General features: G+C 53.5%; 1 protein-coding gene across 1 annotated transcript in view; it reads right to left on the bottom strand.

The window, feature by feature from the left end:
* Positions 1-24119, bottom strand: part of CD79B (CD79b molecule) — a 159403-nt gene that overhangs the window by 95120 nt on the left and 40164 nt on the right. The window contains exon 2 of the mRNA XM_069634047.1: positions 1372-1407. Within this exon, the coding sequence (XP_069490148.1) occupies positions 1372-1407 (36 nt within the window). The remainder of the gene's footprint in view (positions 1-1371; positions 1408-24119) is intronic.

Below are 24119 nucleotides of genomic sequence, written 5' to 3'. Positions count from 1 at the left end.
AGGGGTCTGCAACCTCTGGCCCTCGCCAGCTGAATCAATGGCTAGGGATCATGGGAGTCGTAGAGCAAAACATCTGGAAAGCCACACGTTTTCAGACGCCCGCTATAAGGCATTTGTTCGTTGTGCCTCTGCTTTTAACAGGCATCCTGTTGGACAACATGGCCGCGCCCGAGATACAGCTCTCTACTGTCTGACACAGTTATTATAAGCGCTATTTTAAAACGGTCTTGCTGAGCTTTAGTCATGGGCTTGGGAAGAATAGCTGCATGGCTTCATGGGGGATAAACATCGTAGCTCCCTCTTGAAATATGTGACCATTTGCAGTAAGCGTAGGCCTGGTAAGTTCTAGTCCAGTGGTGCACAACAAGTGGCCTGTCGGCCGAATGCTTAGATGAATTAAGTGTTGTCTGGCCCAATGTCAGTCACTCACTAAGTCTGTCATGTCAGGTGTGTGAAGACTCTGTGGTCCAGCGTTTGTCTTTGCATCATGGTACCTGCAGTTTTAGTTTGAATTAAACAAATGTGCCTTAAAGCGCCTTAAAGCGCCTTAAAGCGCATTGAGGCAACACAAGTGGGGAAAAAGCGCTATATAAATAATACAATACAAATGTTTCAGTTCCATATAAATAAATAAAAGGGGTAATACCATTGAAATGCTATGCATCACATGTTACAGTAGAAACATAATCAATAAAAAGTACACCTTAAAAACCATTTATTTAAGTCTAATTAGCGCACCAATGCCCCTAACCCCCACTTATTTGCATAGATAGTTCAGCCCACTGTGTGGAACTTGTGTGGTACATTGGTTCTCCAACAAAATAAGTTGTGCACCCCGTTCTTGCCAATGTAATTTTTCCTAAAGGGTATCTGGTCCTTGCATCTAATGCCATTCCATCTACTGCTCCCCAAAAACATACATTCGATGCACATTTTTTAGATGGCAAAAATTTGATGCAAATGCATTTAGATGCAAGGAGTTCGATGCAATGACCATAGACCCCCTAAAGAGCTATGCCCTCGCATTAGAGATCTGTGTGCAACCTTTGAACCCTTCTAGAGCTGACACGATCTTTCATCCTTCACGGGAATGAACAGACCACTGGGAAGTTGGACATAATAGCACTGATTGTGAGAGAGGGGGGGGGGCAGCATAAAGACACCCTGCATAGGGCATCGACAATCCTTGTGCAGGTGATGATTTCCTGGAGGTGTACGTGTAGCCCATCTTTCAATTATAAGCCACAAAACGAAACTAAAATATGCGAAAACTGGAGCAGACTTTAGAATGTTCAATATTAGATATGAATATTCAAACCGCTTTTCCATTCCCAGGTCACTTCTATCCAACACGCATGCGTGCACCGTTACCTTCCTGCGGCAGTTCAGCTCCGACTGGCTTCATATCTGCAAACAAGGAACAAGAGAAATGCAGTTCAGACTTTCAGTCACACCCGAAAACATATAATCACGGAAATGTAAAGGCAAGATGTGAATGGTGGCTTGTGGGTGGTGCTTATGTTATAAAGAGATACACCAACAGGCGTTATACACCCTGTTCATTCTAGCATGGCTTTACAGTAAGGATGAAAAAGTACTCGGCTTCTAAAAATCATCAGTCACTGCTCCCCCGTTTGCTGGCTCTTATCTCCATTCCCTGCCACATTAAGGTGCGCTGGACACCACGAAAATCCAATCATTATCCCAATGCATGTCTTAATGAAAACATTTACACCAATCAAAACTAATATATTCAGACATCTCCTGTTTGCAGTTTCGGACGATAATGGCGGCATTTCAGTACTTAAGTGGCTTTGCATTACTTTTGTGGCAATAAGCAATAAACCTCATAAAAATAGGGCAAAGCATCCTTTGCTCTGCCCCATATTTTGCAATAGTGATACTGACCGGTCTAGATGCCCATGCCACGCCTGATCCCGCCAGACAGTCTTGACTTCTCTCAGCACTTTGCACGGCTTTGCATCAGTGACACTGACCAGCCTAGATGCCCATGCCACGCCTGATCCCTCTAGACAGTCTTGACTTCTCCGCCAGCAGCACTTTGCACGGCTTTGCATCAGTGACACTTCCCAGCCTAGATGCGCATGCCACGCCTGATCCCTCTAGACAGTCTTGACTTCTCTCAGCACTTTGCACGGCTTTGCATCAGTGACACTGACCAGCCTAGATGCCCATGCCACGCCTGATCCCTCTAGACAGTCTTGACTTCTCTCAGCACTTTGCACGGCTTTGCATCAGTGACACTTCCCAGCCTAGATGCGCATGCCACGCCTGATCCCTCTAGACAGTCTTGACTTCTCTCAGCACTTTGCACGGCTTTGCATCAGTGACACTGACCAGCCTAGATGCCCATGCCACGCCTGATCCCTCTAGACAGTCCTGACTTCTCTCAGCACTTTGCACGGCTTTGCATCAGTGACACTTCCCAGCCTAGATGCCCATGCCACGCCTGATCCCTCTAGACAGTCTTGACTTCTCTCAGCACTTTGCACGGCTTTGCATCAGTGACCCTTCCCAGCCTAGATGCCCATGCCACGCCTGATACCGCCAGACAGTCTTGACTTCTCTCAGCACTTTGGACGGCTTTGCATCAGTGACACTTCCCAGCCTAGATGCCCATGCCACGCCTGATCCCTCTAGACAGTCTTGACTTCTCTCAGCACTTTGCACGGCTTTGCATCAGTGACACTTCCCAGCCTAGATGCCCATGCCACGCCTGATCCCTCTAGACAGTCTTGACTTCTCTCAGCACTTTGCACGGCTTTGCATCAGTGACACTTCCCAGCCTAGATGCCCATGCCACGCCTGATCCCGCCAGACAGTCTTGACTTCTCTCAGCACTTTGCACGGCTTTGCATCAGTAACACTTCCCAGCCTGGATGCCCATGCCACGCCCGATCCCTCTAGACAGTCTTGACTTCTCTCAGCACTTTGCACGGCTTTGCATCAGTGACACTTCCCAGCCTAGATGCCCATGCCCGCCTGATCCCTCTAGACAGTCTTGACTTCTCCGCCAGCAGCACTTTGCACGGCTTTGCATCAGTGACACTTCCCAGCCTAGATGCCCATGCCACGCCTGATCCATCTAGACAGTCTTGACTTCTCTCAGCACTTTGCACGGCTTTGCATCAGTGACACTTCCCAGCCTAGATGCCCATGCCACGCCTGATCCCTCTAGACAGTCTTGACTTCTCTCAGCACTTTGCACGGCTTTGCGTCAGTGACACTTCCCAGCCTAGATGCCCATGCCACGCCTGATCCCGCCAGACAGTCTTGACTTCTCTCAGCACTTTGCACGGCTTTGCGTCAGTGACACTTCCCAGCCTAGATGCTCATGCCACGCCTGATCCCTCTAGACAGTCTTGACTTCTCTCAGCACTTTGCACGGCTTTGCATCAGTGACACTGACCAGTCTAGATGCCCATGACACGCCTGATCCCTCCAGACAGTCTTCACTTCTCTCAGCACTTTGCACGGCTTTGCATCAGTGACACTGACCAGCCTAGATGCCCATGCAACGCCTGATCCCGCCAGACAGTCTTGACTTCTCTCAGCACTTTGCACGGCTTTGCATCAGTGACACTTCCCAGCCTAGATGCCCATGCCACGCCTGATCCCTCTAGACAGTCTTGACTTCTCCCCCAGCAGCACTTTGCACGGCTTTGCATCAGTGACACTTCCCAGCCTCGATGCCCATGCCACGCCTGATCCCTCTAGACAGTCTTGACTTCTCTCAGCACTTTGCACGGCTTTGCATCAGTGACACTGACCAGCCTAGATGCCCATGCCACGCCTGATCCCGCCAGACAGTCTTGACTTCTCTCAGCACTTTGCACGGCTTTGCATCAGTGACACTGACCAGCCTAGATGCCCATGCCACGCCTGATCCCTCTGGACAGTCCTGACGTCTCTCAGCACTTTGCACGGCTTTGCATCAGTGACACTTCCCAGCCTAGATGCCCATGCCATGCCTGATCCCTCTAGACAGTCTTGACTTCTCTCAGCACTTTGCACGGCTTTGCATCAGTGACACTTCCCAGCCTAGATGCCCATGCCACGCCTGATCCCTCTAGACAGTCTTGACTTCTCCGCCAGCAGCACTTTGCATTGCTTTGCATCAGTGACACTGACCAGCCTAGATGCCCATGCCACGCCTGATCCCTCTAGACAGTCATGACTTCTCTCAGCACTTTGCACGGCTTTGCATCAGTGACACTTCCCAGGCTAGATGCCCATGCCCGCCTGATCCCTCTAGACAGTCTTGACTTCTCCGCCAGCAGCACTTTGCACGGCTTTGCATCAGTGACACTTCCCAGCCCAGATGCGCATGCCACGCCTGATCCCTCTAGACAGTCTTGACTTCTCTCAGCACTTTGCACGGCTTTGCATCAGTGACACTGACCAGTCTAGATGCCCATGCCACGCCTGATCCCTCTAGACAGTCCTGACTTCTCTCAGCACTTTGCATGGCTTTGCATCAGTGACACTTCCCAGCCTAGATGCCCATGCCACGCCTGATCCCTCTAGACAGTCTTAACTTCTCTCAGCACTTTGCACGGCTTTGCATCAGTGACACTTCCCAGCCTAGATGCCCATGCCACGCCTGATCCCTCTAGACAGTCTTGACTTCTCTCAGCACTTTGCACGGCTTTGCATCAGTGACACTTCCCAGCCTAGATGCCCATGCCACGCCTGATCCCTCTAGACAGTCTTGACTTCTCTCAGCACTTTGCACGGCTTTGCATCAGTGACACTTCCCAGCCTAGATGCCCATGCCACGCCGGATCCCGCCAGACAGTCTTGACTTCTCTCAGCACTTTGCACGGCTTTGCATCAGTGACACTGACCAGCCTAGATGCCCATGCCACGCCTGATCCCTCTGGACAGTCCTGACGTCTCTCAGCACTTTGCACGGCTTTGCATCAGTGACACTTCCCAGCCTAGATGCCCATGCCATGCCTGATCCCTCTAGACAGTCTTGACTTCTCTCAGCACTTTGCACGGCTTTGCATCAGTGACACTTCCCAGCCTAGATGCCCATGCCACGCCTGATCCCTCTAGACAGTCTTGACTTCTCCGCCAGCAGCACTTTGCATGGCTTTGCATCAGTGACACTGACCAGCCTAGATGCCCATGCCACGCCTGATCCCTCTAGACAGTCATGACTTCTCTCAGCACTTTGCACGGCTTTGCATCAGTGACACTTCGCAGGCTAGATGCCCATGCCCGCCTGATCCCTCTAGACAGTCTTGACTTCTCCGCCAGCAGCACTTTGCACGGCTTTGCATCAGTGACACTTCCCAGCCTAGATGCGCATGCCACGCCTGATCCCTCTAGACAGTCTTGACTTCTCTCAGCACTTTGCACGGCTTTGCATCAGTGACACTGACCAGTCTAGATGCCCATGCCACGCCTGATCCCTCTAGACAGTCCTGACTTCTCTCAGCACTTTGCATGGCTTTGCATCAGTGACACTTCCCAGCCTAGATGCCCATGCCACGCCTGATCCCTCTAGACAGTCTTAACTTCTCTCAGCACTTTGCACGGCTTTGCATCAGTGACACTTCCCAGCCTAGATGCCCATGCCACGCCTGATCCCTCTAGACAGTCTTGACTTCTCTCAGCACTTTGCACGGCTTTGCATCAGTGACACTTCCCAGCCTAGATGCCCATGCCACGCCTGATCCCTCTAGACAGTCTTGACTTCTCTCAGCACTTTGCACGGCTTTGCATCAGTGACACTTCCCAGCCTAGATGCCCATGCCACGCCGGATCCCGCCAGACAGTCTTGACTTCTCTCAGCACTTTGCACGGCTTTGCATCAGTGACACTGACCAGCCTAGATGCCCATGCCACGCCTGATCCCTCTAGACAGTCTTGACTTCTCTCAGCAATTTGCACGGCTTTGCATCAGTGACACTTCCCAGGCTAGATGCCCATGCCTGCCTGATCCCTCTAGAAAGTCTTGACTTCTCCGCCAGCAGCACTTTGCACGGCTTTGCATCAGTGACACTTCCCAGCCTAGATGCCCATGCCACGCCTGATCACTCTAGACAGTCTTGACTTCTCTCAGCACTTTGCACGGCTTTGCATCAGTGACACTTCCCAGCCTAGATGCTCATGCCACGCCTGATCCCTCTAGACAGTCTTGACTTCTCTCAGCACTTTGCACGGCTTTGCATCAGTGACACTGACCAGTCTAGATGCCCATGCCACGCCTGATCCCTCTAGACAGTCCTGACTTCTCTCAGCACTTTGCACGGCTTTGCATCAGTGACACTTCCCAGCCTAGATGCCCATGCCACGCTTGATCCCTCTAGACAGTCTTGACTTCTCTCAGCACTTTGCACGGCTTTGCGTCAGTGACACTTCCCAGCCTAGATGCCCATGCCACGCCTGATCCCGCCAGACAGTCTTGACTTCTCTCAGCACTTTGCACGGCTTTGCGTCAGTGACACTTCCCAGCCTAGATGCTCATGCCACGCCTGATCCCTCTAGACAGTCTTGACTTCTCTCAGCACTTTGCACGGCTTTGCATCAGTGACACTGACCAGTCTAGATGCCCATGACACGCCTGATCCCTCCAGACAGTCTTGACTTCTCTCAGCACTTTGCACGGCTTTGCATCAGTGACACTGACCAGCCTAGATGCCCATGCCACGCCTGATCCCGCCAGACAGTCTTGACTTCTCTCAGCACTTTGCACGGCTTTGCATCAGTGACACTTCCCAGCCTAGATGCCCATGCCACGCCTGATCCCTCTAGACAGTCTTGACTCCTCCCCCAGCAGCACTTTGCACGGCTTTGCATCAGTGACACTTCCCAGCCTCGATGCCCATGCCACGCCTGATCCCTCTAGACAGTCTTGACTTCTCTCAGCACTTTGCACGGCTTTGCATCAGTGACACTGACCAGCCTAGATGCCCATGCCACGCCTGATCCCGCCAGACAGTCTTGACTTCTCTCAGCACTTTGCACGGCTTTGCATCAGTGACACTGACCAGCCTAGATGCCCATGCCACGCCTGATCCCTCTGGACAGTCCTGACGTCTCTCAGCACTTTGCACGGCTTTGCATCAGTGACACTTCCCAGCCTAGATGCCCATGCCATGCCTGATCCCTCTAGACAGTCTTGACTTCTCTCAGCACTTTGCACGGCTTTGCATCAGTGACACTTCCCAGCCTAGATGCCCATGCCACGCCTGATCCCTCTAGACAGTCTTGACTTCTCCGCCAGCAGCACTTTGCACGGCTTTGCATCAGTGACACTTCCCAGCCTAGATGCCCATGCCACGCCTGATACCTCTAGACAGTCTTGACTTCTCCGCCAGCAGCACTTTGCACGGCTTTGCATCAGTCACACTTCCCAGCCTAGATGCCCATGCCACGCCTGATCCCTCTAGACAGTCTTGACTTCTCCGCCAGCAGCACTTTGCACGGCTTTGCATCAGTGACACTTCCCAGCCTAGGTGCCCATGCCACGCCTGATCCCTCTAGACAGTCTTGACTTCTCTCGGCACTTTGCACGGCTTTGCATCAGTGACACTGACCAGCCTAGATGCCCATGCCACGCCTGATCCCTCTAGACAGTCTTGACTTCTCTCAGCAATTTGCACGGCTTTGCATCAGTGACACTTCCCAGGCTAGATGCCCATGCCTGCCTGATCCCTCTAGACAGTCTTGACTTCTCCGCCAGCAGCACTTTGCACGGCTTTGCATCAGTGACACTTCCCAGCCTAGATGCCCATGCCACGCCTGATCACTCTAGACAGTCTTGACTTCTCTCAGCACTTTGCACGGCTTTGCATCAGTGACACTTCCCAGCCTAGATGCTCATGCCACGCCTGATCCCTCTAGACAGTCTTGACTTCTCTCAGCACTTTGCACGGCTTTGCATCAGTGACACTGACCAGTCTAGATGCCCATGCCACGCCTGATCCCTCTAGACAGTCCTGACTTCTCTCAGCACTTTGCACGGCTTTGCATCAGTGACACTTACCAGCCTAGATGCCCATGCCACGCTTGATCCCTCTAGACAGTCTTGACTTCTCTCAGCACTTTGCACGGCTTTGCATCAGTGACACTTCCCAGCCTAGATGCCCATGCCACGCCTGATCCCTCTAGACAGTCTTGACTTCTCTCAGCACTTTGCACGGCTTTGCGTCAGTGACACTTCCCAGCCTAGATGCCCATGCCACGCCTGATCCCGCCAGACAGTCTTGACTTCTCTCAGCACTTTGCACGGCTTTGCGTCAGTGACACTTCCCAGCCTAGATGCTCATGCCACGCCTGATCCCTCTAGACAGTCTTGACTTCTCTCAGCACTTTGCACGGCTTTGCATCAGTGACACTGACCAGTCTAGATGCCCATGACACGCCTGATCCCTCCAGACAGTCTTGACTTCTCTCAGCACTTTGCACGGCTTTGCATCAGTGACACTGACCAGCCTAGATGCCCATGCCACGCCTGATCCCGCCAGACAGTCTTGACTTCTCTCAGCACTTTGCACGGCTTTGCATCAGTGACACTTCCCAGCCTAGATGCCCATGCCACGCCTGAGACCTCTAGACAGTCTTGACTTCTCCCCCAGCAGCACTTTGCACATCTTTGCATCAGTGACACTTCCCAGCCTAGATGCCCATGCCACGCCTGATCCCTCTAGACAGTCTTGACATCTCCGCCAGCAGCACTTTGCACGGCTTTGCATCAGTGACACTTCCCAGCCTCGATGCCCATGCCATGCCTGATCCCTCTAGACAGTCTTGACTTCTCTCAGCACTTTGCACGGCTTTGCATCAGTGACACTGACCAGCCTAGATGCCCATGCCACGCCTGATCCCGCCAGACAGTCTTGACTTCTCTCAGCACTTTGCACGGCTTTGCATCAGTGACACTGACCAGCCTAGATGCCTATGCCACGCCTGATCCCTCTGGACAGTCCTGACGTCTCTCAGCACTTTGCACGGCTTTGCATCAGTGACACTTCCCAGCCTAGATGCCCATGCCATGCCTGATCCCTCTAGACAGTCTTGACTTCTCTCAGCACTTTGCACGGCTTTGCATCAGTGACACTTCCCAGCCTAGATGCCCATGCCACGCCTGATCCCTCTAGACAGTCTTGACTTCTCCGCCAGCAGCACTTTGCACGGCTTTGCATCAGTGACACTTCCCAGCCTAGATGCCCATGCCACGCCTGATCCCTCTAGACAGTCTTAACTTCTCTCAGCACTTTGCACGGCTTTGCATCAGTGACACTTCCCAGCCTAGATGCTCATGCCACGCCTGATCCCTCTAGACAGTCTTAACTTCTCTCAGCACTTTGCACGGCTTTGCATCAGTGACACTTCCCAGCCTAGATGTTCATGCCACGCCTGATCCCTCTAGACAGTCTTGACTTCTCTCAGCACTTTGCACGGCTTTGCATCAGTGACACTGACCAGTCTAGATGCCCATGCCACGCCTGATCCCTCTAGACAGTCCTGACTTCTCTCAGCACTTTGCACGGCTTTGCATCAGTGACACTTCCCAGCCTAGATGCCCATGCCACGCCTGATCCCTCTAGACAGTCTTAACTTCTCTCAGCACTTTGCACGGCTTTGGACCAGTGACACTTCCCAGCCTAGATGCCCATGCCACGCCGGATCCCTATAGACAGTCTTAACTTCTCTCAGCACTTTGCACGGCTTTGCATCAGTGACACTGACCAGTCTAGCTGCCCATGCCACGCCTGATCCCTCTAGACAGTCTTGACTTCTCCGCCAGCAGCACTTTGCATGGCTTTGCATCAGTGACACTGACCAGCCTAGATGCCCATGCCACGCCTGATCCCTCTAGACAGTCATGACTTCTCTCAGCACTTTGCACGGCTTTGCATCAGTGACACTTCCCAGGCTAGATGCCCATGCCCGCCTGATCCCTCTAGACAGTCTTGACTTCTCCGCCAGCAGCACTTTGCACGGCTTTGCATCAGTGACACTTCCCAGCCTAGATGCGCATGCCACGCCTGATCCCTCTAGACAGTCTTGACTTCTCTCAGCACTTTGCACGGCTTTGCATCAGTGACACTGACCAGTCTAGATGCCCATGCCAGGCCTGATCCCTCTAGACAGTCCTGACTTCTCTCAGCACTTTGCATGGCTTTGCATCAGTGACACTTCCCAGCCTAGATGCCCATGCCACGCCTGATCCCTCTAGACAGTCTTAACTTCTCTCAGCACTTTGCACGGCTTTGCATCAGTGACACTTCCCAGCCTAGATGCCCATGCCACGCCTGATCCCTCTAGACAGTCTTGACTTCTCTCAGCACTTTGCACGGCTTTGCATCAGTGACACTTCCCAGCCTAGATGCCCATGCCACGCCTGATCCCTCTAGACAGTCTTGACTTCTCTCAGCACTTTGCACGGCTTTGCATCAGTGACACTTCCCAGCCTAGATGCCCATGCCACGCCGGATCCCGCCAGACAGTCTTGACTTCTCTCAGCACTTTGCACGGCTTTGCATCAGTGACACTGACCAGCCTAGATGCCCATGCCACGCCTGATCCCTCTAGACAGTCTTGACTTCTCTCAGCAATTTGCACGGCTTTGCATCAGTGACACTTCCCAGGCTAGATGCCCATGCCTGCCTGATCCCTCTAGACAGTCTTGACTTCTCCGCCAGCAGCACTTTGCACGGCTTTGCATCAGTGACACTTCCCAGCCTAGATGCCCATGCCACGCCTGATCACTCTAGACAGTCTTGACTTCTCTCAGCACTTTGCACGGCTTTGCATCAGTGACATTTCCCAGCCTAGATGCTCATGCCACGCCTGATCTCTCTAGACAGTCTTGACTTCTCTCAGCACTTTGCACGGCTTTGCATCAGTGACACTGACCAGTCTAGATGCCCATGCCACGCCTGATCCCTCTAGACAGTCCTGACTTCTCTCAGCACTTTGCACGGCTTTGCATCAGTGACACTTCCCAGCCTAGATGCCCATGCCACGCTTGATCCCTCTAGACAGTCTTGACTTCTCTCAGCACTTTGCACGGCTTTGCATCAGTGACACTTCCCAGCCTAGATGCCCATGCCACGCCTGATCCCTCTAGACAGTATTGACTTCTCTCAGCACTTTGCACGGCTTTGCGTCAGTGACACTTCCCAGCCTAGATGCCCATGCCACGCCTGATCCCGCCAGACAGTCTTGACTTCTCTCAGCACTTTGCACGGCTTTGCGTCAGTGACACTTCCCAGCCTAGATGCTCATGCCACGCCTGATCCCTCTAGACAGTCTTGACTTCTCTCAGCACTTTGCACGGCTTTGCATCAGTAACACTGACCAGTCTAGATGCCCATGACACGCCTGATCCCTCCAGACAGTCTTGACTTCTCTCAGCACTTTGCACGGCTTTGCATCAGTGACACTGACCAGCCTAGATGCCCATGCCACGCCTGATCCTGCCAGACAGTCTTGACTTCTCTCAGCACTTTGCACGGCTTTGCATCAGTGACACTTCCCAGCCTAGATGCCCATGCCACGCCTGATCCCTCTAGACAGTCTTGACTTCTCCCCCAGCAGCACTTTGCACATCTTTGCATCAGTGACACTTCCCAGCCTAGATGCCCATGCCACGCCTGATCCCTCTAGACAGTCTTGACTTCTCCGCCAGCAGCACTTTGCACGGCTTTGCATCAGTGACACTTCCCAGCCTCGATGCCCATGCCACGCCTGATCCCTCTAGACAGTCTTGACTTCTCTCAGCACTTTGCACGGCTTTGCATCAGTGACACTGACCAGCCTAGATGCCCATGCCACGCCTGATCCCGCCAGACAGTCTTGACTTCTCTCAGCACTTTGCACGGCTTTGCATCAGTGACACTGACCAGCCTAGATGGCTATGCCACGCCTGATCCCTCTGGACAGTCCTGACGTCTCTCAGCACTTTGCACGGCTTTGCATCAGTGACACTTCCCAGCCTAGATGCCCATGCCATGCCTGATCCCTCTAGACAGTCTTGACTTCTCTCAGCACTTTGCACGGCTTTGCATCAGTGACACTTCCCAGCCTAGATGCCCATGCCACGCCTGATCCCTCTAGACAGTCTTGACTTCTCTGCCAGCAGCACTTTGCACGGCTTTGCATCAGTGACACTTCCCAGCCTAGATGCCCATGCCACGCCTGATCCCTCTAGACAGTCTTAACTTCTCTCAGCACTTTGCACGGCTTTGCATCAGTGACACTTCCCAGCCTAGATGCTCATGCCACGCCTGATCCCTCTAGACAGTCTTAACTTCTCTCAGCACTTTGCACGGCTTTGCATCAGTGACACTTCCCAGCCTAGATGTTCATGCCACGCCTGATCCCTCTAGACAGTCTTGACTTCTCTCAGCACTTTGCACGGCTTTGCATCAGTGACACTGACCAGTCTAGATACCCATGCCACGCCTGATCCCTCTAGACAGTCCTGACTTCTCTCAGCACTTTGCACAGCTTTGCATCAGTGACACTTCCCAGCCTAGATGCCCATGCCACGCCTGATCCCTCTAGACAGTCTTAACTTCTCTCAGCACTTTGCACGGCTTTGGACCAGTGACACTTCCCAGCCTAGATGCCCATGCCACGCCTGATCCCTATAGACAGTCTTAACTTCTCTCAGCACTTTGCACGGCTTTGCATCAGTGACACTGACCAGTCTAGCTGCCCATGCCACGCCTGATCCCTCTAGACAGTCTTGACTTCTCCGCCAGCAGCACTTTGCATGGCTTTGCATCAGTGACACTGACCAGCCTAGATGCCCATGCCACGCCTGATCCCTCTAGACAGTCATGACTTCTCTCAGCACTTTGCACGGCTTTGCATCAGTGACACTTCCCAGGCTAGATGCCCATGCCCGCCTGATCCCTCTAGACAGTCTTGACTTCTCCGCCAGCAGCACTTTGCACGGCTTTGCATCAGTGACACTTCCCAGCCTAGATGCGCATGCCACGCCTGATCCCTCTAGACAGTCTTGACTTCTCTCAGCACTTTGCACGGCTTTGCATCAGTGGCACTGACCAGTCTAGATGCCCATGCCACGCCTGATCCCTCTAGACAGTCCTGACTTCTCTCAGCACTTTGCATGGCTTTGCATCAGTGACACTTCCCAGCCTAGATGCCCATGCCACGCCTGATCCCTCTAGACAGTCTTAACTTCTCTCAGCACTTTGCACGGCTTTGCATCAGTGACACTTCCCAGCCTAGATGCCCATGCCACGCCTGATCCCTCTAGACAGTCTTGACTTCTCTCAGCACTTTGCACGGCTTTGCATCAGTGACACTTCCCAGCCTAGATGCCCATGCCACGCCTGATCCCTCTAGACAGTCTTGACTTCTCTCAGCACTTTGCACGGCTTTGCATCAGTGACACTTCCCAGCCTAGATGCCCATGCCACGCCGGATCCCGCCAGACAGTCTTGACTTCTCTCAGCACTTTGCACGGCTTTGCATCAGTGACACTGACCAGCCTAGATGCCCATGCCACGCCTGATCCCTCTAGACAGTCTTGACTTCTCTCAGCAATTTGCACGGCTTTGCATCAGTGACACTTCCCAGGCTAGATGCCCATGCCTGCCTGATCCCTCTAGACAGTCTTGACTTCTCCGCCAGCAGCACTTTGCACGGCTTTGCATCAGTGACACTTCCCAGCCTAGATGCCCATGCCACGCCTGATCACTCTAGACAGTCTTGACTTCTCTCAGCACTTTGCACGGCTTTGCATCAGTGACACTTCCCAGCCTAGATGCTCATGCCACGCCTGATCCCTCTAGACAGTCTTGACTTCTCTCAGCACTTTGCACGGCTTTGCATCAGTGACACTGACCAGTCTAGATGCCCATGCCACGCCTGATCCCTCTAGACAGTCCTGACTTCTCTCAGCACTTTGCACGGCTTTGCATCAGTGACACTTCCCAGCCTAGATGCCCATGCCACGCTTGATCCCTCTAGACAGTCTTGACTTCTCTCAGCACTTTGCACGGCTTTGCATCAGTGACACTTCCCAGCCTAGATGCCCATGCCACGCCTGATCCCTCTAGACAGTCTTGACTTCTCTCAGCACTTTGCACGGCTTTGCATCAGTGACACTTCCCAGCCTAGATGCCCATGCCACGCCTGATCCCGCCAGACAGTCTTGACTTCTCTCAGCACTTTGCACGGCTTTGCGTCAGTGACACTTCCCAGCCTAGATGCTCATGCCACGCCTGATCCCTCTAGACAGTCTTGACTTCTCTCAGCACTTTGCACGGCTTTGCATCAGTGACACTGACCAGTCTAGATGCCCATGACACGCCTGATCCCTCCAGACAGTCTTCACTTCTCTCAGCACTTTGCACGGCTTTGCATCAGTGACACTGACCAGCCTAGATGCCCATGCCACGCCTGATCCCGCCAGACAGTCTTGACTTCTCTCAGCACTTTGCACGGCTTTGCATCAGTGACACTTCCCAGCCTAGATGCCCATGCCACGCCTGATCCCTCTAGACAGTCTTGACTTCTCCCCCAGCAGCACTTTGCATGGCTTTGCATCAGTGACACTTCCCAGCCTCGATGCCCATGCCACGCCTGATCCCTCTAGACAGTCTTGACTTCTCTCAGCACTTTGCACGGCTTTGCATCAGTGACACTGACCAGCCTAGATGCCCATGCCACGCCTGATCCCGCCAGACAGTCTTGACTTCTCTCAGCACTTTGCACGGCTTTGCATCAGTGACACTGACCAGCCTAGATGCCCATGCCACGCCTGATCCCTCTGGACAGTCCTGACGTCTCTCAGCACTTTGCACGGCTTTGCATCAGTGACACTTCCCAGCCTAGATGCCCATGCCATGCCTGATCCCTCTAGACAGTCTTGACTTCTCTCAGCACTTTGCACGGCTTTGCATCAGTGACACTTCCCAGCCTAGATGCCCATGCCACGCCTGATCCCTCTAGACAGTCTTGACTTCTCCGCCAGCAGCACTTTGCACGGCTTTGCATCAGTGACACTTCCCAGCCTAGATGCCCATGCCACGCCTGATCCCTCTAGACAGTCTTAACTTCTCTCAGCACTTTGCACGGCTTTGCATCAGTGACACTTCCCAGCCTAGATGTTCATGCCAAGCCTGATCCCTCTAGACAGTCTTGACTTCTCTCAGCACTTTGCACGGCTTTGCATCAGTGACACTGACCAGTCTAGATGCCCATGCCACGCCTGATCCCTCTAGACAGTCCTGACTTCTCTCAGCACTTTGCACGGCTTTGCATCAGTGACACTTCCCAGCCTAGATGCCCATGCCACGCCTGATCCCTCTAGACAGTCTTAACTTCTCTCAGCACTTTGCACGGCTTTGGACCAGTGACACTTCCCAGCCTAGATGCCCATGCCACGCCTGATCCCTATAGACAGTCTTAACTTCTCTCAGCACTTTGCACGGCTTTGCATCAGTGACACTGACCAGTCTAGCTGCCCATGCCACGCCTGATCCCTCTGGACAGTCTTGACTTCTCCGCCAGCAGCACTTTGCATGGCTTTGCATCAGTGACACTGACCAGCCTAGATGCCCATGCCACGCCTGATCCCTCTAGACAGTCATGACTTCTCTCAGCACTTTGCACGGCTTTGCATCAGTGACACTTCCCAGGCTAGATGCCCATGCCCGCCTGATCCCTCTAGACAGTCTTGACTTCTCCGCCAGCAGCACTTTGCACGGCTTTGCATCAGTGACACTTCCCGGCCTAGATGCGCATGCCACGCCTGATCCCTCTAGACAGTCTTGACTTCTCTCAGCCCTTTGCACGGCTTTGCATCAGTGACACTGACCAGTCTAGATGCCCATGCCATGCCTGATCCCTCTAGACAGTCCTGACTTCTCTCAGCACTTTGCACGGCTTTGCATCAGTGACACTTCCCAGCCTAGATGCCCATGCCACGCCTGATCCCTCTAGACAGTCTTAACTTCTCTCAGCACTTTGCACGGCTTTGCATCAGTGACACTTCCCAGCCTAGATGCCCGTGCCACGCCTGATCCCTCTAGACAGTCTTGACTTCTCTCAGCACTTTGCACGGCTTTGCATCAGTGACACTTCCCAGCCTAGATGCCCATGCCACGCCTGATCCCTCTAGACAGTCTTAACTTCTCTCAGCACTTTGCACGGCTTTGCATCAGTGACACTTCCCAGCCTAGATGCCCATGCCACGCCGGATCCCGCCAGACAGTCTTGACTTCTCTCAGCACTTTGCACGGCTTTGCATCAGTGACACTTCCCAGCCTAGATGCTCATGCCACGCCTGATCCCTCTAGACAGTCTTGACTTCGCTCAGCACTTTGCACGGCTTTGCATCAGTGACACTGACCAGTCTAGATGCCCATGCCACGGCTGATCCCCCCAGACAGTCTTGACTTCTCTCAGCACTTTGCACGGCTTTGCATCAGTGAAACTGACCAGCCTAGATGCCCATGCCACGCCTGATCCCACCAGACAGTCTTGACTTCTCTCAGCACTTTGCACGGCTTTGCATCAGTGACACTTCCCAGCCTCGATGCCCAAGCTACGCCTGATCCCTCTAGACAGTCCTGACTTCTCTCAGCACTTTGCACGGCTTTGCATCAGTGACACTTCCCAGCCTAGATGCCCATGCCACGCCTGATCCCTCTAGACAGTCTTGACTTCTCCGCCAGCAGCACTTTGCACGGCTTTGCATCAGTGACACTTCCCAGCCTAGATGCCCATGCCACGCCTGATCCCTCTAGACAGTCTTGACTTCTCCGCCAGCAGCACTTTGCACGGCGTTGCATCAGTGACACTTCCCAGCCTAGATGCCCATGCCACGCCTGATCCCTCTAGACAGTCTTGACTTCTCTCAGCACTTTGCACGGCTTTACATCAGTGACACTGACCAGCCTAGATGCCCATGCCACGCCTGATCCCGCCAGACAGTCTTGACTTCTCTCAGCGCTTTGCACGGCTTTGCATCAGTGACACTGACCAGCCTAGATGCCCATGCCACGCCTGATCCCTCTAGACAGTCCTGACTTCTCTCAGCACTTTGCACGGCTTTGCATCAGTGACACTTCCCAGCCTAGATGCCCATGCCATGCCTGATCCCTCTAGACAGTCTTGACTTCTCTCAGCACTTTGCACGGCTTTGCATCAGTGACACTTCCCAGCCTAGATGCCCATGCCACGCCTGATCCCTCTAGGCAGTCCTGACTTCTCTCAGCACTTTGCACGGCTTTGCATCAGTGACACTGACCGGTCTAGCTGCCCATGCCACGCCTGATCCCTCTAGACAGTCTTGACTTCTCCGCCAGCAGCACTTTGCATGGCTTTGCATCAGTGACACTGACCAGCCTAGATGCCCATGCCACGCCTGATCCCTCTAGACAGTCTTGACTTCTCCGCCAGCAGCACTTTGCACGGCTTTGCATCAGTGACACTTCCCAGCCTAGACAAGCCACGCCTGATCCCTCTAGACAGTCTTAACTTCTCTCAGCACTTTGCACGGCTTTGCATCAATGACACTTCCCAGCCTAGATGCCCATGCCACGCCTGATCCCTCTAGACAGTCTTGACTTCTCCGCCAGCAGCACTTTGCACGGCTTTGCATCAGTGACACTTCCCAGCCTAGATGCCCATGCCACGCCTGATCCCTCTAGACAGTCTTGACTTCTCCGCCAGCAGCACTTTGCACGGCTTTGCATCAGTGACACTTCCCAGCCTAGATGCCCATGCCACGTCTGATCCCTCTAGAAGGTCTTGACTTCTCCGCCAGCAGCACTTTGCATGGCTTTGCATCAGTGACACTGACCAGCCTAGATGCCCATGCCACGCCTGATCCCTCTAGACAGTCTTGACTTCTCCGCCAGCAGCACTTTGCACGGCTTTGCATCAGTGACACTTCCCAGCCTAGATGCCCATGCCACGCCTGATCCCTCTAGACAGCACTTTGCACGGCTTTGCATCAGTGACACTTCCCAGCCTAGATGCTCATGCCACGCCTGATCCCTCTAGACAGTCTTAACTTCTCTCAGCACTTTGCATGGCTTTGCATCAGTGACACTTCCCAGCCTAGATGCCCATGCCACGCCTGATCCCTCTAGACAGTCTTGACTTCTCTCAGCACTTTGCACGGCTTTGCATCAGTGACACTGACCAGTCTAGATGCCCATGCCACGCCTGATCCCTCTAGACAGTCCTGACTTCTCTCAGCACTTTGCACGGCTTTGCATCAGTGACACTTCCCAGCCTAGATGCCCATGCCACGCCTGATCCCTCTAGACAGTCTTAACTTCTCTCAGCACTTTGCACGGCTTTGGACCAGTGACACTTCCCAGCCTAGATGCCCATGCCACGCCTGATCCCTATAGACAGTCTTAACTTCTCTCAGCACTTTGCACGGCTTTGCATCAGTGACACTGACCAGTCTAGCTGCCCATGCCACGCCTGATCCCTATAGACAGTCTTAACTTCTCTCAGCACTTTGCACGGATTTGCATCAGTGACACTGACCAGTCTAGCTGCCCATGCCACGCCTGATCCCTCTAGACAGTCTTGACTTCTCCGCCAGCAGCACTTTGCATGGCTTTGCATCAGTGACACTGACCAGCCTAGATGCCCATGCCACGCCTGATCCCTCTAGACAGTCATGACTTCTCTCAGCACTTTGCACGGCTTTGCATCAGTGACACTTCCCAGGTTAGATGCCCATGCCCGCCTGATCCCTCTAGACAGTCTTGACTTCTCCGCCAGCAGCACTTTGCACGGCTTTGCATCAGTGACACTTCCCAGCCTAGATGCACATGCCACGCCTGATCCCTCTAGACAGTCTTGACTTCTCTCAGCACTTTGCACGGCTTTGCATCAGTGACACTGACCAGTCTAGATGCCCATGCCACGCCTGATCCCTCTAGACAGTCCTGACTTCTCTCAGCACTTTGCACGGCTTTGCATCAGTGACACTTCCCAGCCTAGATGCCCATGCCACGCCTGATCCCTCTAGACAGTCTTAACTTCTCTCAGCACTTTGCACGGCTTTGCATCAGTGACACTTCCCAGCCTAGATGCCCATGCCACGCCTGATCCCTCTAGACAGTCCTGACTTCTCTCAGCACTTTGCACGGCTTTGCATCAGTGACGCTTCCCAGCCTAGATGCCCATGCCACGCCTGATCCCTCTAGACAGTCTTGACTTCTCCGCCAGCAGCACTTTGCACGGTTTTGCATCAGTGACAGTTCCCAGCATAGATGCCCATGCCACGCCTGATCCCTCTAGACAGTCTTAACTTCTCTCAGCACTTTGCACGGCTTTGCATCAGTGACACTTCCCAGCCTAGATGCTCATGCCACGCCTGATCCCTCTAGACAGTCTTAACTTCTCTCAGCACTTTGCACGGCTTTGCATTAGTGACACTTCCCAGCCTAGATGCTCATGCCACACCTGATCCCTCTAGACAGTTTTGACTTCTCTCAGCACTTTGCACGGCTTTGCATCAGTGACACTGACCAGTCTAGATGCCCATGCCACGCCTGATCCCTCTAGACAGTCCTGACTTCTCTCAGCACTTTGCACGGCTTTGCATCAGTGACACTTCCCAGCCTAGATGCCCATGCCACGCCTGATCCCTCTAGACAGTCTTAACTTCTCTCAGCACTTTGCACGGCTTTGCATCAGTGACACTTCCCAGCCTAGATGCCCATGCCACGCCTGATCCCTCTAGACAGTCTTGACTTCTTTCAGCACTTTGCACGGCTTTGCATCAGTGACACTTCCCAGCCTAGATGCCCATGCCACGCCTGATCCCTCTAGACAGTCTTGACTTCTCTCAGCACTTTGCACGGCTTTGCATCAGTGACACTGACCGGTCTAGCTGCCTATGCCACGCCTGATCCCTCTAGACAGTCTTGACTTCTCCGCCAGCAGCACTTTGCATGGCTTTGCATCAGTGACACTGACCAGCCTAGATGCCCATGCCACGCCTGATCCCTCTAGACAGTCTTGACTTCTCTCAGCACTTAGCACGGCTTTGCATCAGTGACACTTCCCAGGCTAGATGCCCATGCCCGCCTGATCCCTCTAGATAGTCTTGACTTCTCCGCCAGCAGCACTTTGCATGGCTTTGCATCAGTGACACTGACCAGCCTAGATGCCCATGCCACGCCTGATCCCTCTAGACAGTCATGACTTCTCTCAGCACTTTGCACGGCTTTGCATCAGTGACACTTCCCAGGCTAGATGCCCATGCCCGCCTGATCCCTCTAGACAGTCTTGACTTCTCCGCCAGCAGCACTTTGCACGGCTTTGCATCAGTGACACTTCCCAGGCTAGATGCCCATGCCCGCCTGATCCCTCTAGACAGTCTTGACTTCTCCGCCAGCAGCACTTTGCACGGCTTTGCATCAGTGACACTTCCCAGCCTAGATGCGCATGCCACGCCTGATCCTTCTAGACAGTCTTGACTTCTCTCAGCACTTTGCACGGCTTTGCATCAGTGACACTGACCAGTCTAGATGCCCATGCCACGCCTGATCCCTCTAGACAGTCCTGACTTCTCTCAGCACTTTGCATGGCTTTGCATCAGTGACACTTCCCAGCCTAGATGCCCATGCCACGCCTGATCCCTGTAGACAGTCTTAACTTCTCTCAGCACTTTGCACGGCTTTGCATCAGTGACACTTCCCAGCCTAGATGCCCATGCCACGCCTGATCCCTCTAGACAGTCTTGACTTCTCTCAGCACTTTGCACGGCTTTGCATCAGTGACACTTCCCAGCCTAGATGCCCATGCCACGCCTGATCCCTCTAGACAGTCTTGACTTCTCTCAGCACTTTGCACGGCTTTGCATCAGTGACACTTCCCAGCCTAGATGCCCATGCCACGCCGGATCCCGCCAGACAGTCTTGACTTCTCTCAGCACTTTGCACGGCTTTGCATCAGTGACACTGACCAGCCTAGATGCCCATGCCACGCCTGATCCCTCTAGACAGTCTTGACTTCTCCGCCAGCAGCACTTTGCACGGCTTTGCATCAGTGACACTTCCCAGCCTAGATGCCCATGCCACGCCTGATCACTCTAGACAGTCTTGACTTCTCTCAGCACTTTGCACGGCTTTGCATCAGTGACACTTCCCAGCCAAGATGCTCATGCCACGCCTGATCCCTCTAGACAGTCTTGACTTCTCTCAGCACTTTGCACGGCTTTGCATCAGTGACACTGACCAGTCTAGATGCCCATGCCACGCCTGATCCCTCTAGACAGTCCTGACTTCTCTCAGCACTTTGCACGGCTTTGCATCAGTGACACTTCCCAGCCTAGATGCCCATGCCACGCTTAATCCCTCTAGACAGTCTTGACTTCTCTCAGCACTTTGCACGGCTTTGCATCAGTGACACTTCCCAGCCTAGATGCCCATGCCACGCCTGATCCCTCTGGACAGTCTTGACTTCTCTCAGCACTTTGCACGGCTTTGCGTCAGTGACACTTCCCAGCCTAGATGCCCATGCCACGCCTGATCCCGCCAGACAGTCTTGACTTCTCTCAGCACTTTGCACGGCTTTGCGTCAGTGACACTTCCCAGCCTAGATGCTCATGCCACGCCTGATCCCTCTAGACAGTCTTGACTTCTCTCAGCACTTTGCACGGCTTTGCATCAGTGACACTGACCAGTCTAGATGCCCATGACACGCCTGATCCCTCCAGACAGTCTTGACTTCTCTCAGCACTTTGCACGGCTTTGCATCAGTGACACTGACCAGCCTAGATGCCCATGCCACGCCTGATCCCGCCAGACAGTCTTGACTTCTCTCAGCACTTTGCACGGCTTTGCATCAGTGACACTTCCCAGCCTAGATGCCCATGCCACGCCTGATCCCTCTAGACAGTCTTGACTTCTCCCCCAGCAGCACTTTGCACGGCTTTGCATCAGTGACACTTCCCAGCCTCGATGCCCATGCCACGCCTGATCCCTCTAGACAGTCTTGACTTCTCTCAGCACTTTGCACGGCTTTGCATCAGTGACACTGACCAGCCTAGATGCCCATGCCACGCCTGATCCCGCCAGACAGTCTTGACTTCTCTCAGCACTTTGCATCAGTGACACTGACCAGCCTAGATGCCCATGCCACGCCTGATCCCTCTGGACAGTCCTGACGTCTCTCAGCACTTTGCACGGCTTTGCATCAGTGACACTTCCCAGCCTAGATGCCCATGCCATGCCTGATCCCTCTAGACAGTCTTGACTTCTCTCAGCACTTTGCATGGCTTTGCATCAGTGACACTTCCCAGCCTAGATGCCCATGCCACGCCTGATCCCTCTAGACAGTCTTGAATTCTCCGCCAGCAGCACTTTGCACGGCTTTGCATCAGTGACACTTCCCAGCCTAGATGCCCATGCCACGCCTGATCCCTCTAGACAGTCTTAACTTCTCTCAGCACTTTGCACGGCTTTGCATCAGTGACACTTCCCAGCCTAGATGCTCATGCCACGCCTGATCCCTCTAGACAGTCTTAACTTCTCTCAGCACTTTGCACGGCTTTGCATCAGTGACACTTCCCAGCCTAGATGTTCATGCCACGCCTGATCCCTCTAGACAGTCTTGACTTCTCTCAGCACTTTGCACGGCTTTGCATCAGTGACACCGACCAGTCTAGATGCCCATGCCACGCCTGATCCCTCTAGACAGCCCTGACTTCGCTCAGCACTTTGCACGGCTTTGCATCAGTGACACTTCCCAGCCTAGATGCCCATGCCACGCCTGATCCCTCTAGACAGTCTTAACTTCTCTCAGCACTTTGCACGGCTTTGGACCAGTGACACTTCCCAGCCTAGATGCCCATGCCACGCCTGATCCCTAAAGACAGTCTTAACTTCTCTCAGCACTTTGCACGGCTTTGCATCAGTGACACTGACCAGTCTAGCTGCCCATGCCACGCCTGATCCCTCTGGACAGTCTTGACTTCTCCGCCAGCAGCACTTTGCATGGCTTTGCATCAGTGACACTGACCAGCCTAGATGCCCATGCCACGCCTGATCCCTCTAGACAGTCATGACTTCTCTCAGCACTTTGCACGGCTTTGCATCAGTGACACTTCCCAGGCTAGATGCCCATGCCCGCCTGATCCCTCTAGACAGTCTTGACTTCTCCGCCAGCAGCACTTTGCACGGCTTTGCATCAGTGACACTTCCCAGCCTAGATGCGCATGCCACGCCTGATCCCTCTAGACAGTCTTGACTTCTCTCAGCACTTTGCACGGCTTTGCATCAGTGACACTGACCAGTCTAGATGCCCATGCCACGCCTGATCCCTCTAGACAGTCCTGACTTCTCTCAGCACTATGCACGGCTTTGCATCAGTGACACTTCCCAGCCTAGATGCCCATGCCACGCCTGATCCCTCTAGACAGTCTTAACTTCTCTCAGCACTTTGCACGGCTTTGCATCAGTGACACTTCCCAGCCTAGATGCCCATGCCACGCCTGATCCCGCTAGACAGTCTTGACTTCTCTCAGCACTTTGCACGGCTTTGCATCAGTGACACTTCCCAGCCTAGATGCCCATGCCACGCCTGATCCCTCTAGACAGTCTTGACTTCTCTCAGCACTTTGCACGGCTTTGCATCAGTGACACTTCCCAGCCTAGATGCCCATGCCACGCCGGATCCCGCCAGACAGTCTTGACTTCTCTCAGCACTTTGCACGGCTTTGCATCAGTGACACTTCCCAGCCTAGATGCTCATGCCACGCCTGATCCCTCTAGACAGTCTTGACTTCGCTCAGCACTTTGCACGGCTTTGCATCAGTGAAACTGACCAGCCTAGATGCCCATGCCACGCCTGATCCCACCAGACAGTCTTGACTTCTCTCAGCACTTTGCACGGCTTTGCATCAGTGACACTTCCCAGCCTCGATGCCCAAGCTACGCCTCATCCCTCTAGACAGTCCTGACTTCTCTCAGCACTTTGCACGGCTTTGCATCAGTGACACTTCCCAGCCTAGATGCCCATGCCACGCCTGATCCCTCTAGACAGTCTTGACTTCTCCGCCAGCAGCACTTTGCACGGCTTTGCATCAGTGACACTTCCCAGCATAGATGCCCATGCCACGC

The sequence above is a fragment of the Ambystoma mexicanum genome, chromosome 13 (genome assembly GCF_040938575.1).
Source record: "Ambystoma mexicanum isolate Mex_15411 chromosome 13, UKY_AmexF1_1, whole genome shotgun sequence".
Classification (NCBI taxonomy): Eukaryota; Metazoa; Chordata; class Amphibia; order Caudata; family Ambystomatidae; genus Ambystoma; species Ambystoma mexicanum.
This window is presented reverse-complemented; position numbering and strand designations above follow the sequence as displayed.